Source organism: Mixophyes fleayi, chromosome 4 (genome assembly GCF_038048845.1).
Source record: "Mixophyes fleayi isolate aMixFle1 chromosome 4, aMixFle1.hap1, whole genome shotgun sequence".
NCBI classification, from domain to species: Eukaryota; Metazoa; Chordata; class Amphibia; order Anura; family Limnodynastidae; genus Mixophyes; species Mixophyes fleayi.
The window spans coordinates 148,292,580-148,306,498 of NC_134405.1; the positions used below are offsets into that span (position 1 = coordinate 148,292,580).

A 13,919-nucleotide genomic window follows, 5' to 3' on the forward strand; every position below is an offset into this window, starting at 1 on the left:
GTGGATAGATTTAAAGATAAATTTCACACTTTGTATATTCATATTATAGCATATGTTTCAATATAAGTCCCTTATTACTTTAGTTTGTATTATAGGTACTGTTCGTGACTGCTCCCAAACAAGGGTTGCAATCTTATCCAGAACTAATGCCTGTGTGTTTGACCAAGCTGTGTCTGTTACCAGTGGAGAAAATCCACCAAGAATCCATATTATTGGGGTATGCTTTGACTTCCATATTAATTGTACCAGCGATGAAATCATTTGATTTTAATGCAGTGGTACATTATTTAAACTCTTGTTTACCTGTTTCTTAGTTGTACATTCCTACTGCTTATTTGAATTTTTAAATGCACCTTCCTATTGCTATTACTGGAAAATGTGATATGTCCCTGCAGCGGTATCCTGTTCATAGCATCGTGCTAATAACTGTCTGTTCTACAGGGACAGGTCAAGTGACAATCACAAATCGCACAATATGAGGATTTTGGACATATTTAAAATATGGCGGTTTAATCTTTCCCATTTCCTTTCAGGGACCAGAAAATTTTGGACTGACCAAAATCCATGACCTATGGATATTACTTCAGCTGGAATCTGAAAAAAAAAGTCGTAAGTTTCTTCTTTGTGGCCATTTGGGTACATTTATATACACTATATGGCCAAATGTATGTGGACGCTCAAACGTTGCATCCATATGTGCTTGTTAAACATATTATTCCAAAATCCTAGACATAATAATACAGAATTGGTTCCTTTTGCTGCTATTACAGCCTCCCCTATTCTGGAAAGGCTTTCCACTAGATTTTGGAACATAGCTGCAGGGATTCAGATCCATTCAGCCGTAAGAGTATTAGTGATGTCGGGCATTGATGATGTCTTGGGAATAAAATGTTTTTAAAAACCACTTTGGAAATATCTATATGCTACATTGCATGGTTACAAATCATAGTCCCCATTTTTTATTCCATTTGGAACTTTTGTGATACATTTGATGATGGCATTGCTTTATTTATTTTTTCTTTTCTTATTAGGGGGACTATATATAAAAGACCGGTTTATAGCAGCATGGATAAAAAAAGGGGGATTTTCAGCTTTAAAAAATTATGCAGTGAGTTCTGAAGATAAAGAGTTGGAAGCCAAAATTGGCATTGTTGTAAAATACAATCACCGAATACCTGAGCTGGTGAAGAGGATAGAATGTTGTCATACACCTGATACAACATATGCAGGTATGGTCACTGGATATTTGCCAGTAGAATTTTGTTCCACAGAGTTCTATTTCTCCTCCATCCGATCTGGTGGACACTGCTACTTTGGGGTTGATGTGAGGGCACAGGATCTGGCCACTTAATAGTTAACTCTGAAGACTCTCCTCTCTCAATCCTACTCAACAGTTCATTTTACGTGTCCAAAGAGTTGGGCAGGTTTTTTCTATCTTAATATTTATTTTAACTTTTATTTTTATTTTTTTACATTGTGGTTGCAATTACTGCACTCAGGAACTTTCACTCTCATGCAAGAGATTGCATAGTTCTCTGGAGGAAGTGCTGCTTTTGAAGATAGACAGTGCAAAAAATGGCTTCACTGTGAAGCACCAGCATTTTCAAGATGTTACCACTCCCCGTCCCCCTGCCAGTATAGTTGCGAGAGGTTTTATTTTTCAGCATTCCCTGGCTATACCAGAGCATTTTTTACTAACCAGGTGTCGCCCTTTTTAGAGTTGATGTCACTAGGGGCAAGGGAGCCAGCGGGGAGACCTGCTACCCTGCCTCCCAATGCACTGGGCATGCAGGGGAGGAACACCCCCTGCAGATGGTTCCTCCCGCTTGGCGGGCTTCCCTTCAGGGGAAAGCTCGCCAGAACATTACTCCCTGGAAGAACTGGAGTTGTGTGTCTCATGGTTTGCTGTACCTGTGGCTGCCTTCTTTCTACTGTACTAAAGCTCTTGTCCTCTGAGATTCTCCTCAAGAGACTCCTGCTACTGTATGGAAGCCTGTGGTGCTAAGTACCTCATTTTCTAGATCTGTTATTTCCTATATTTAAAGTTTGTAGCAGATTGTTAAAGCTACTGCCCCTTTTTTCTAATGATCTTATAATAGATCTGAACTCTTTGTTTGGGGTAGGGGAGTGGCTGCACCAGATTTATAGATTATTTCTAGGTCAGATTGTCTCACTGTCCTTTACACTATGTTGGAAAAATGGACCAGTTCTAAAGCCAAAGCTGGCGATAGAATGTCTGTTATATATTTCACCTGTTCCAGGTGTCAAACAAACAAGCCGCTCCTCACTCAATGTGGGGTGTGACTTGATGATGTCACGCCCGCCATTCAATGCAAATGGAGTAGAGAGAAGGGAGGAGGGGCCCTGCAAAGTGATAAGTTTATTTTTGTTTTTATTATTTTTTTAAAAAAATACTTGTTCCCTCGAAAGGGGGCGGAGTATACATGGGTTGGTGCCTACCGGGGGATATCCCGGCTCCCTGGCAGGCCAGTCCGACCCTGTTTGTATATATTGAATTATCAAATATCCATCCTTGTTCTGAATCAGATAATAGTGTTTCTTGGCTTAATCTTTTATACCAGGGTACAGAGGGTCTTTCTTTTTTGATGCATTGACTCTCTGCTGGTTTTTAACAATGTGCTGAGGAGGGGTTTTACAGCATCAAAATAAACTAGACTAAACTAAGATAGACTAGACAAAAAAAACCTCGCCAGCCTCTCCTTTTCTGTTTCTACCTCTGATTCCTCCTCCCTCCATCCATCCTTTCCATAGGAGTCCCACAGGGTTCTATCCTTGACCCTCCTGCTTTTTTCTCTGTACACCTCCACCCTGGGTGAACTCAGCAGTTCCTTCGGCCTCCTCTATGGAGATAACACTCAACTCTACCTCTCATCTCCAGAGCTCTCCCCTTCCTTCCTCTCTTGGGTGTCCAGTTGCCTCTCCGCCATCTCCTGCTGGATGTCTTTATGCTTTCCAAACTTAACATGGCTAAAATTGAAATCATTGTCTTCCCTTCATCAAGAGTCGCCTCTCCTCCCAACCCTCTCTATCACTGTTGACAACACCACCATCTACTCTGTTCCACAACTCATGCCTGTGTGTCAGTCTTGACTACTCGTCCCTTTCACCCCTCACATTCAATTTCTTGCCCAATACTGTTGCTTCCAGCTCCGGAATATTGCCTGTATCAGACCTTTCCTCTACACACCACAATAATTCTTATAAACTTACTGATCATTTCTCGTCTCAACTACTGCAACCTTCTGCTTAAAAGCCTCTGCGCTCCCATTTCGCTCCTCTTCGATCTATACTTAATGCTGCAGCTAGACTTATCTTCCTCTCTCACTGCTACACATCTGCTCCTCCTCTTTGCCAAACCTTACACTGGCTCCCCTAACCCCTACAGGATCCTCTTTAAACTCCTCACCCTCACGTACAAGGCCATCTCCAACTCCACTGCTTCCTACATCTGAAATCTTATTTCCATACATACTCCCTCCTGCCCTCTCTGGTCAGCCAATGACCATCGCCTTTCCTCCCCTCTGGTAATCTTATCTTACTCCCTTATCCAAGATTTGTCCCATGATGCCCCCCTAAACTAGAACAATCTCTCTCGTTCTATCAGATTATCCCCTGACCTGTATAGCTTCAAACGGTCATTGAAAACCTACCTGTTTAGAAAAGCCTACCAGTCCTCCACTTAACCATTTCACCATGTAGTGTATAACTCGCCCTCTTCCATCCTCCATCTCTTGCATCTTTTCCATCTCTCCCACTCTTGCATCTTGCCCTTGGATCCCCTTATATTGGCTCACCTTCATGTGTGAACCATTTGTTTGCCCCTTTCCCTTTAGATTGTAAGCTCTAGTGAGCAAGGCCCTCCACTCCTGTTCTCATTACCTATAACTTTTGTTCACCAATTACACTGCGAACCTCCTCCTTGGGCTCTCTGCCAATTGACTCCACTCCTCCATTGTCTTTGCACCTCTTTCAGTGGCTCTACACCTGTTAGTTGCTACCACGCTAATGGGCACAGGTTTCTGCCTGTGCTGAATATGCCATTTGCATCCCAGTAGCTGTGCTGAGAGTTGTGTTGTTATTGTTTACTGTATTGTGCTGTTATACCATGTACTGTCTTGTTGTTTTCCCTCTGTGCGCCGCTGCGGACCTTATGTGGCACCCTATCCATAAAGATTAATAATAATAAGGCAAACTTTTTCATAGCAGCTGGCTATTTGCATACCTACACTTTTTTTTAAGGAAGTGGCAATTCGCTCTTTCCTTCCAAAGTTGATTTTGGAGGTGACTGTCAACCATCCCAATGCTAGGCAAAACCATCAACTTTTGCTTAAATTGTGCTAAAAGTTTGACTTTGAAATGAAACCATATCTTGCCATCCCTTCTAGATGTGAGATAGTTGTTTTAGTAAGCTCATGACAAAACCAGATGCTTCCTGAAAATATTGCAAAATTATGCAATTCTCCTGGGCTACTGCACAGTATTCCCTTAGCTTTAGAAACGCCTTTAACAGAATACATTTTTTATATATTGAGTCTGTTTTAGAGATTTTAGGATTCAGGGGTAAAATAGTAAGGAGTGTAATAACTGTATATATGTTTCCTCTGCTAGAGTCAGCAATATAGGCTTTCTCTCCTCCTTATTTCCGATATACAGTGGAAATAGACAGGATGCCAATTTATCACCCATAATTTTTGTGTCTTCTAATCTTTGTCCTGATAATTGAAGCATTAGCCCAATTGCAAAGGGAAACAAGAATGATAAAAAAGGTTTAGAAGTTGAAGGGTTTTATGACAAAATTATCTTAGTTGTTGTTGATTACTGATTACTAATACCTAATCATCATAATTAGTTTCCATACAGAGTTTTGGATTCCAACTTTAAGAATAAATATTCCTACTACTGGAAAGATACATGCTATCAATACTTTCTGAACAAAATGAAAAAATAAATGCTACTTATGCAGGGCACTCCCAATTTAGGACTGTGGTTATTGTAATAGATATTTTTGTGAGTTGATTAATCAAACATCAGTACAGAAACCTAAGTGTATTAGATATTTCGATATGTTGGCCAGAATAGTGGTTGCAAACATAGATAACAAACACAATTTTCTAAAACTTATTATACACAAAATAAAGTTCTGTTCAAATTTGTCGATCCCATTAGGATTTATTCAATATACTATGAGGTATAATCTTGACATTGATGGGGTGAAGCATGGAGTTGATATGACCATTTAAATCTGTTTAGTAAGTGCTGGGTCAGGCGGTCAGTGTATTTTTGTAAATGTCAACCGGAAAGCCAACTGAGCTTTATTTGGTAACAAGGTTTAATAGTTGCTTTGGTTTATTTTATAGTGGTTGGAAAATAAATCACAGGTACAAGATTCGATCCAGCTTTTGGCCCTCCGTAATGGAGGAATATTGTGTCTGATAAGACTTGAGATGTGTTATTGATAGCTATACGGAAGGAGATCACCATTTGTATATGACAATAAAGATTAGGCAATAAGCATATTTACGATGTCCAAATTTTGACAGCATTAGCATGAATATAACTAAAACACTTTGTAAGAACTTTGATAGGGTGGGACAGGGGGAGAGGAGGAGGAGTAGCAAGGGGGGGGGGGGCATTGTGAAAAATGAGCTGGTTAATAGGGTAACTCATAAGAGGAGCAATTTCTCATTATTTAGGATAGAGGAACGTTTAAGTCAAGGGATCTAGCCGGTCAATTGAGTTTAGTGGAGTTTGTGGAGAATAGACAGGTAGGGGTAACTGTGGGTCATGGAAGTAGGTGGATTTTCTCTGTTGAGAAAGGGGACCCAAACCTGAGTGAAAGTGTTTTCTTTGTCATGTAGGAAGTAGGTATTTTTTTCCATGCATGCTATGAACCTGATGTAGTATTTAAGGGAGGAAACGTGGGACGGGTCCCGTTTCTTCCACAATACACCACTCCGGCATTTGGCTGCAGCTAAAATGTGAGAAGCTAACTTAGCATTTTTCTGCATCTTGTATCGGATACCAAATAAGAAAGGTCCAAGGGTGTTTAATCACAGAGCATGGCAGGAGCAAGGTTAAGATACTGAAACCTGTCCCAGAAGGCTGAGATTTTTGGGCATGTCCACCAAATGTGAAGGAACGAGCCTTGCAGGCCACAGTCTCTCAAGCAGTCTGAGGAGACAGAAGGATACATAGCTGATCACTTATCTGGGGTGTACAGTAGTTCCATATATAATTGACCTTTATAAGCATTTTATTTAATCGAAGAGGAGATGGAGCTGGCAGCAGTTCTTTCCCTAATCGTTTTCCAACAGTTCTCAGGGGAGGTGCCCAGGTCTCTCTTCCACTCCTTTTCATGCCTGTTTTGGAACCACAATTGAACTCATACCTCTTCTCAGGGGTAAGAAAGGCATTCTTTTTCAAATTCACTTGTGTTCCTAAGAATAACATTTGGAGGAAGAGAGACCAGAATATGTCTCATTTGGACATAAATAAAAAAATCTGAACGAGAGGTCCAGATATTTATTTTGTATTTCACCAAATTTGAGCCAGAATCCCCTGTCCAAAAGATCATAGTCAGAACAGTAGTCCACCTTTAGCCAGGGCTGGGAGCACTGAGTGGGAAGTTGGATTATCCCATAATAGGAGGATAGGTAGATGGGCTAAATGTGACGTGAGGCAAGATTTACACATGTCCCAGATTGTTGCAGAAATGGGTAAGGTAGGGAAGAAAGATTGTTTGTTATGTTTCGATTGAGCTTATGTCTTGTACACATAAAATATGACTACCCTTCCCTCTTTTTTTCATTTTTCAGATTATGTTTTGGGAACAGTGCATAAAGCTAAAGGAATGGAGTTTGATTCTGTGGTAGTTACAGATGATTTTGTAAAAGTTCCATGTGCCAGACACAACCTGGAGCGGCTGCAAATCCCAATTAGTGAGTAAACACACCTTCACTATAAATAGTGCTTGCCAATGTGTTTGATACAGATGTATAGTGTGCTTTACCCTTATCCTTCACCTCTAGCCAACCCATCTTGTACCCCTCCCATCTCACCCCCACTATCTCTAGGGTCAAGGTCCATGCTCTCCTGTAATCTTCTCCCCCCTCTACTTACCCTCTCACCTTCTCTGTTCCCTCTCTCCCAATGTCTGCACCTCCACTACCGGTCCCTCTTCCTTTAAACACGCTCTTCTCTCACCCATCCTCCCCAAAACTTTTTTTGACCCTTATTCTAACTACTGCCCAATTTCTCTCCTCCCATTCACCTTCAAAGTACTTGTGTGCCTTGTCTATAATCACCTCAAAAGCTTTCTCTCCTCTCACTCCCTCCTTGACCCTCTCCAATCTAGCTACTGTCCCCTGCACCTCACATAGACTGCCCTTGCTAAAGTCACCAATAATCTTCTCTCTGCCAAGTGTACAGGTTAGTTCTCCTTGCTTATCCTTCTGGACATCTCTACTGCTTTCTACACTGTGGACCATCCTCTCCTCCTGCACACCTTTCAGTCCATTGGCCTACATGACACCTCAACCCGTAGGGGTCCCTTAAGGCTCTGTCCTCAGCTCTTCTGTCTATAAACTTCTCCTAGGGGAACTAGTTCACTTATTTGGTTTCCAATACCACCTCTATGTTGATGATACCCAAATCTACCTCTCCTCCCCAAACTCTCCCGTTTACTTCTCTCTCAAGGGTCCAGCTGTTTCTCAGGTATCTCCTCAAGTATGTCCAAATATTATCTTAACATGCCTAAAACAGCACATCATCTTCCCTCCTCAAACCCCAATACTCTGCTCTCCTCTGTTCTATGTCGTCTCCCTGGATGTCATCCTCGGCTCCGGCCTCTCCTTCAATCCCCACATCCAGTTCCTCTACCAAGCCTGTTGCTTCCACCTTTAAAGCATCGCCAGGATTAGACCCTTTCTCACCCATGATGCTGTTAAAATTAATTTCCACTATTTCATTATCCCCTGCATTGACTATTGCAACCTTCTCCTGTCTGACATTCTTCTTGCCCGAAACTCCCCATTCCCTAGTATCTAATTCAAACTCCTCACCTAACATCAGCCTTTCGTACCCCTCTACATTTCTTATCTAATCTCAACACTACCTCCTGAGCCTCTAGTCCTTCCAAGACTCAATCGCCTATCTGACACACCAAGAAACATTTCCTTTGAGAACTTGTACAATGTCATCAAGAATTTGTAACTGCTTTCTTTAATTGTATTGCTGAGATAGCTGTTATGGCCAGAACATTTATCTTCTTCCATTGTTTGGGCATTAAAGTTAATTCTCTAACACTCTCCCACAATATCTCAAATGAACGTTCAACCTCCCTAATTCCCAATGTATAGTTGCAATAAGACAGAATTTTTTTCAGAGGCTGAAAAAGTATGTCTTCATTTGAGAGGCCAAAGTAAATGAAATACCTTATGGTGCTGAGGTTAAGTTTAAAGAAAAAAATTCTGTAATTGCTTCTAAACAGAAGAATTCAAAAAAGGTGATCAGCGCTATAGCAGAGATCAACTGAAAAACATTATTATTAAAATATGTATACCAGTGAAAAAAATCAAGGTTGTAAGTATATAGATATATAGATAAAAATATTAATATAAAGCAGTACAATGATATCTAATTAATTTTAATTTCTAAATGCACAGATAAAATATACCACAAATAAGTAAAGATTATTATTTAGGAGCTAAAAGTCCCAAAACAGATCTTTTTATAAAGGAGAACAACTTGTGCAGCTTTAGTATGCCAGGAGTATATCATATACCAGTCTATCATTATCATCACTATTTATTTATATAGTGTCACCAATTTTGTAACGCTGTATGCTTTTCATAGAGCTAAGTGGGTATACCATCCATCGCTGGGGATTTGATATTGGGAAAGGAAGCAATAGCTGCATCTATCTCCTCCACAGTAATATAAGAGTCGAGATAGTCATGAATGTTGGTAAGACACTTTGTCCGATATAAGCTAGCAGACAATCGTTAGAATAATCCGCTTGGGACACATATAATAATAATAATTGTATAAACTGTGGTAATAATGCTACATAGGAAATACTTGATCATCAACTGCTGCAGGAATGGTCCTTTTTGAAAATCTCCACCCTTACCAAATAAGCCATAAAGCTACTCCCTCAATTCACTTGAGTATATTGAGCATGCCCAGAGAAAGGCAGTCTAGGCTTCCATTTGTCCAGGATATAGTTAGACCAGGCTTTTTGAGCCATCAGCCATGACAAGCGTGATTTCAATGAGAGGCAATGTAAATGCATTTCAAATGTCATAATTTTTGTTACATCTGACTTTCTTTTGATCTTGAGAATATGTTAAGCCTTGCCACTTTTATTAGTAGAGTGCCCCTAAGAAAATATTTAAAAGCATCCCACAGGACAGGCAGACCCACCATCTCTGCATTCATATTAACCATATTAAGCATCACCCATTAATGTTAACCATAAGGGCTGAATATCCAAAATCTATGCCTTTTATGGGTATAAATCATCTGTCGCCAACAGAGGAGTGTGATCTGATATCCTCCTCCATGATTAAGGGAGCTTGCCTTTAGGAATTAAGTGCCAGGTCAGTTCTTGAGAAGGCATCATGCATCATTGATTGGAAGGACAGTTGTTTTGACACAAGATACCTAATCTGCCAGTTGTCAATCAGACCCTTTTCTGCTATTAAATGTGCAAATACAGAGAATTACATACAAGATTTTCTCTCCACCTGTCTTGATTGGTCTATAGTGTTACTAAAATCTCTCATACAAATAACAAAGGTCTCATGAGAAAGAGCCATAAAAGAGCTGCATATTTTAAGGGTACTGTTATATGGAGGGGGAAAATAACCTGCCAGCTGCAAAGGTCAAGATGAGTTGACATATTTTTAAAATGAGTTAACCTGTACAGACAAATGCATACCATGGTAGGACCACCCCACCAAGGGCATTTTTAAAGACTAAACCTTACACTCCACCAGAGTTGTATTTTCTAATCTGATCCATAACAAGTGTCCTTTTAATCTTGCCATTTAAGTGTTGCTCATTCAGAAAAACTCACAATAGAAAAACTTTGATCAGGTATAGATATACATTACAATATTGCAGAACACAATAACATGGTGATAATTAACTAAAGACGAATGTCACCTTACAGAAGGGATCCTACATGAGCATAGTAACAGAAACAAAGTAGTACTGTTCAGCCAGTTAGTCTATGGCTTCTCAAGGAGGGGTAAAGAGGTACGATCTTCCATCAGACACCACTCAATTTAGCTGGAAACAACATTGCATATGGCAATTGGACATCCCACATTCTTCTTGACCAGTATGAGTTGAGCGTGACTATTTTTGTACTTCCATGGCAAAATCTTGAAAAACAGCAATTTTAAAATTTAAATAGTTCCAGCTGCCTGGCTAGCTTGAGAAAAGCAATGCTATTTTTTATAATGCAGGGTCTTTGCAATGAAAGTGTGCCTCGGAGTTGAGGGGCATTCCGGGAGATGGTGCATTCTCTTCACTGTGAAGTGTGAACTGACATGTAAATGAATCTGTGCCAAATTCTCCGTGAACCACTTTCAAGAATTCTTCTGGGTTAGATCCCTCAACTCTTTTTAATAGTCCCACGCATCTTAATTGTTCCTTTACAGCCTACCTTCCAACTCTGACTGCTTTTGTTGACAGACGATAACTTGTGAGACCATATTGTAGATTTCTCCTTTCATAGAATTGGCAGTATCCTCAATGGAGGAAATTTGATGTTCCGTCTCCTCTCTTTTTCTCTAGAATCTCTCTAGTTTCATACAGGACAGGATTTCTATCTTTTTTGTTAGGTCTTTATTATTGTTGATTAATACACATGGAATTAAAATGCTCATAATGTATAACACGTAATATATTAAAATTGATTCCATATAGACTATATACCTGCATATACCAAAATAAAACCGACTAGACACACCATTCTATTGTTATGCAAATATCTGAGAATAAATGTAACATGTTTTTAGTTTAATGTAGTGTTACCTTCAGCCATTGTGGACCCAGACATTTATCAAGATTAAGCACCAGGGCACTTACATATAAGAAAGAAACATGCCATTCTCTACCAGTTCAACCTGTCCCACTGCATGGCAGTGTCACTATTTTATTTGCCCTCAGCATAGGGTTTAAGTCTTCTACTTTCGTGGTATATGTATATTTTAAAGGCACTCTCTATCCCATTAAGTCCTTATATTGGTTCTTGAACCCTTTCATCTCTGTGGTTCAGGTTATGCTGTACTTTCTGTTTTGTGGGTATTGCCCTTCTTAATGTCATTTATTTCAGTCTCAGAGTGACCTAGTTTATTTTCACCATTCATTATCCTTCCTGGTTCTATCGTGTGTCTGTAGAGTAGCTTTTATTCAGATGAAAACAATGGCTTCCTCAGCTGTATTTTTGTGTCTATTGGTGTCCTCTTGAGGCCATTTTTCCCTCTCCATTTAATCATTTTGTTATGCCACCATCATTTTTTCTGGGTCAACTATGGTTGATAAAGAAATAGTTTTTCCTTCCTTTTTATTTTGTTTAACTTTTATAAATAAATTTTCTTATCTGAAACCAATGACTTCACACATACCAGTACCCCACTCTCTTGGGATAGTGCCTGTGCTGTCATTGTTTGGGCTGTTTTTTAGGCTGGGTACACATTACAGGTTTTTCAGCCAATTATTGGGCCAAACACCCAATAAGCAACTGTTTGGCCTGATATCGCATTAGTGTACTTGCACGATTAACGACAGTCGTTCCAAAGTACCAAGTGTCGTTTCATTGGTATTGGTATTGGTATTCATTTGATTGGTTGGTAGGACTAAAAATCTCATTCCAACCACCTTCTGATCCTGCAGTGTGTTTGCACTCACACAACTGTCTGCCCAGAGAGAGAGTAGGAACCTGTCACTGTGTCTGTGTTGTTAAATGTTGAGATTACTGTAGGTGGATTAATATTTCCGTTCATTCTGAGACTGAATATTTCATTTCAGAGTCAGAGAAAGCTAACAAAATTTAGAATGACATTGTGAAAAAGTCAGTTTATTTTTTGTTATAATCAGTGTGAGAGGAATGACCGATTACACTGCTCTTGGACCAGATGAAGCGCACAGATCTGAAGGTAAATCGTGTATAGTGTGTACACATGAATCAGCAGATTCATAGGAACTTGTAAAATTGTTAGTGATTAAAAAATTGATCAAACGTTTTTTTGCATGGTGTACCTAGCCTTAGCCTTTTTCTGGATCTCTATCTCTTCTCGCTGTATATGCTTAGCAGTAGAAAGATTTTCTAAGTGCGTTGACTCTGGTTGGTGAAGTTTAACACCATTGGCTGTGTCTGGATCCCCAATCAGAGAAATTTATTTATTGGTAAGGAAATCAAAATCCAATGCTCTTCCCTTCAGTTTCTCAATTTTTTAAGTTTCCATGTACAATAACTCTCCATTCAAAATATGGATCAATGATTCAAACTTTACTTCATCATCATTATTATCAACATTTATATAGCGCCAGCAGATTCTGTAGCGCTTTACAATTGGGAACAAACAGCAATTAAACAATACTGGGTAATACATACAGAGAGGTAAGCGGGTCCTGCTCGCAAGCTTACAACGGTGGCTCAGTGGTTAGCACTTCTGCCTCACAGCACTGGGGTCATGAGTTCAATTCCCGACCATGGCCTTATCTGTCTGGAGTTTGTATGTTCGCCCCGTGTTTGCGTGGGTTTCCTCCGGGTGCTTCGGTTTCCTCCCACACTCCAAAAACATACTTGTAGGTTAATTGGCTGCTATCAAATTGACCCTAGTTTATCTCTGTCTGTGTGTGTATATTAGAAAATTTAGACTGTAAGCTCCAATGGGGCAGGGACTGATGTGAATAAGTTCTCTGTACAGCGCTGCGGAATTAGTGGCGCTATATAAGTAAATGATGATGATGGGACAATGGTTTGATACACAAGGGTAAGTGCTACCTCATATTGAATATTTGTCCAGCTAGAATGCAAAGGTTACAAAGTATTTAGTGGGCTGTATGCTCAGTCACACAACTATGTTGGTCAGAGGGTTGTTGTCTTGTGTTAGCTGCGTAGAGGGTGGTAATAGGGTAAGCTAGGGAGATTAAGAGGGTGGTAGAATAATACTATAAGCTTGTCTGAAGAGGTGGGTTTTCAGAGAACGTTTGAAGACTAGAGGAAAGTCTTGTGGTGCGAGGAAGTGAATTACATAAAGTGGGTGCAGCCCGAAAAAAGTCCTGTAACCGAGAATGGGAGGAAGTGATGAGAGTGGAAGAGAGACACAGATCTTGTACAGAACAGAGATGTCAGGTTGGGAAATATTTTAAGACAAGTGAGGATATGTATGTTGTAGGGATGAGCGCACTCGGATTTATGAAATCCGAGCCCACCCGAACGTTGCGGATCCGAGTCGGATCCGAGACAGATCCGGGTATTGGCGCCAAATTCAAAAGTGAAACTGAGGCTCTGACTCATAATCCCGTTGTCGGATCTCGCGATACTCGGATCCTATAAATTCCCCGCTAGTCGCCGCCATCTTCACTCGGGCATTGATCAGGGTAGAGGGAGGGTGTGTTAGGTGGTCCTCTGTGCTGTTTAGTTCTGTGCTGTTTAGTTCTGTGCTGTTTAGTTCTGTGCTGTTTAGTTCTGTGCTGTTTAGTTCTGTGCTGTTTAGTTCTGTGCTGTTTAGTGCTGTGCAGTGCTGTGCTGTGCAGTGCTGTGCTGTGCAGTGCTGTGCTGTGCTGTGCTGTGCTGTGCAGTGCTGTGCTGTGCTGTGCTGTGCTGTGCTGTGCTGTGCTGTGTTCTGCAGTATCAGTCCAGTGGTGCTGTGTGCTGTGCT

The 13,919-nt window shown here is 40.4% G+C and overlaps 1 protein-coding gene across 1 annotated transcript in view; it reads left to right on the forward strand.

Annotated features, from left to right (window-relative positions):
* Positions 1 to 13,919, forward strand: part of FBH1 (F-box DNA helicase 1) — a 95,014-nt gene that overhangs the window by 53,723 nt on the left and 27,372 nt on the right. Inside the window, exons 15-18 of the mRNA XM_075208577.1 lie at positions 96 to 217; positions 534 to 609; positions 1,032 to 1,229; positions 6,837 to 6,959. Of these exons, the coding sequence (XP_075064678.1) occupies positions 96 to 217; positions 534 to 609; positions 1,032 to 1,229; positions 6,837 to 6,959 (519 nt within the window). The remainder of the gene's footprint in view (positions 1 to 95; positions 218 to 533; positions 610 to 1,031; positions 1,230 to 6,836; positions 6,960 to 13,919) is intronic.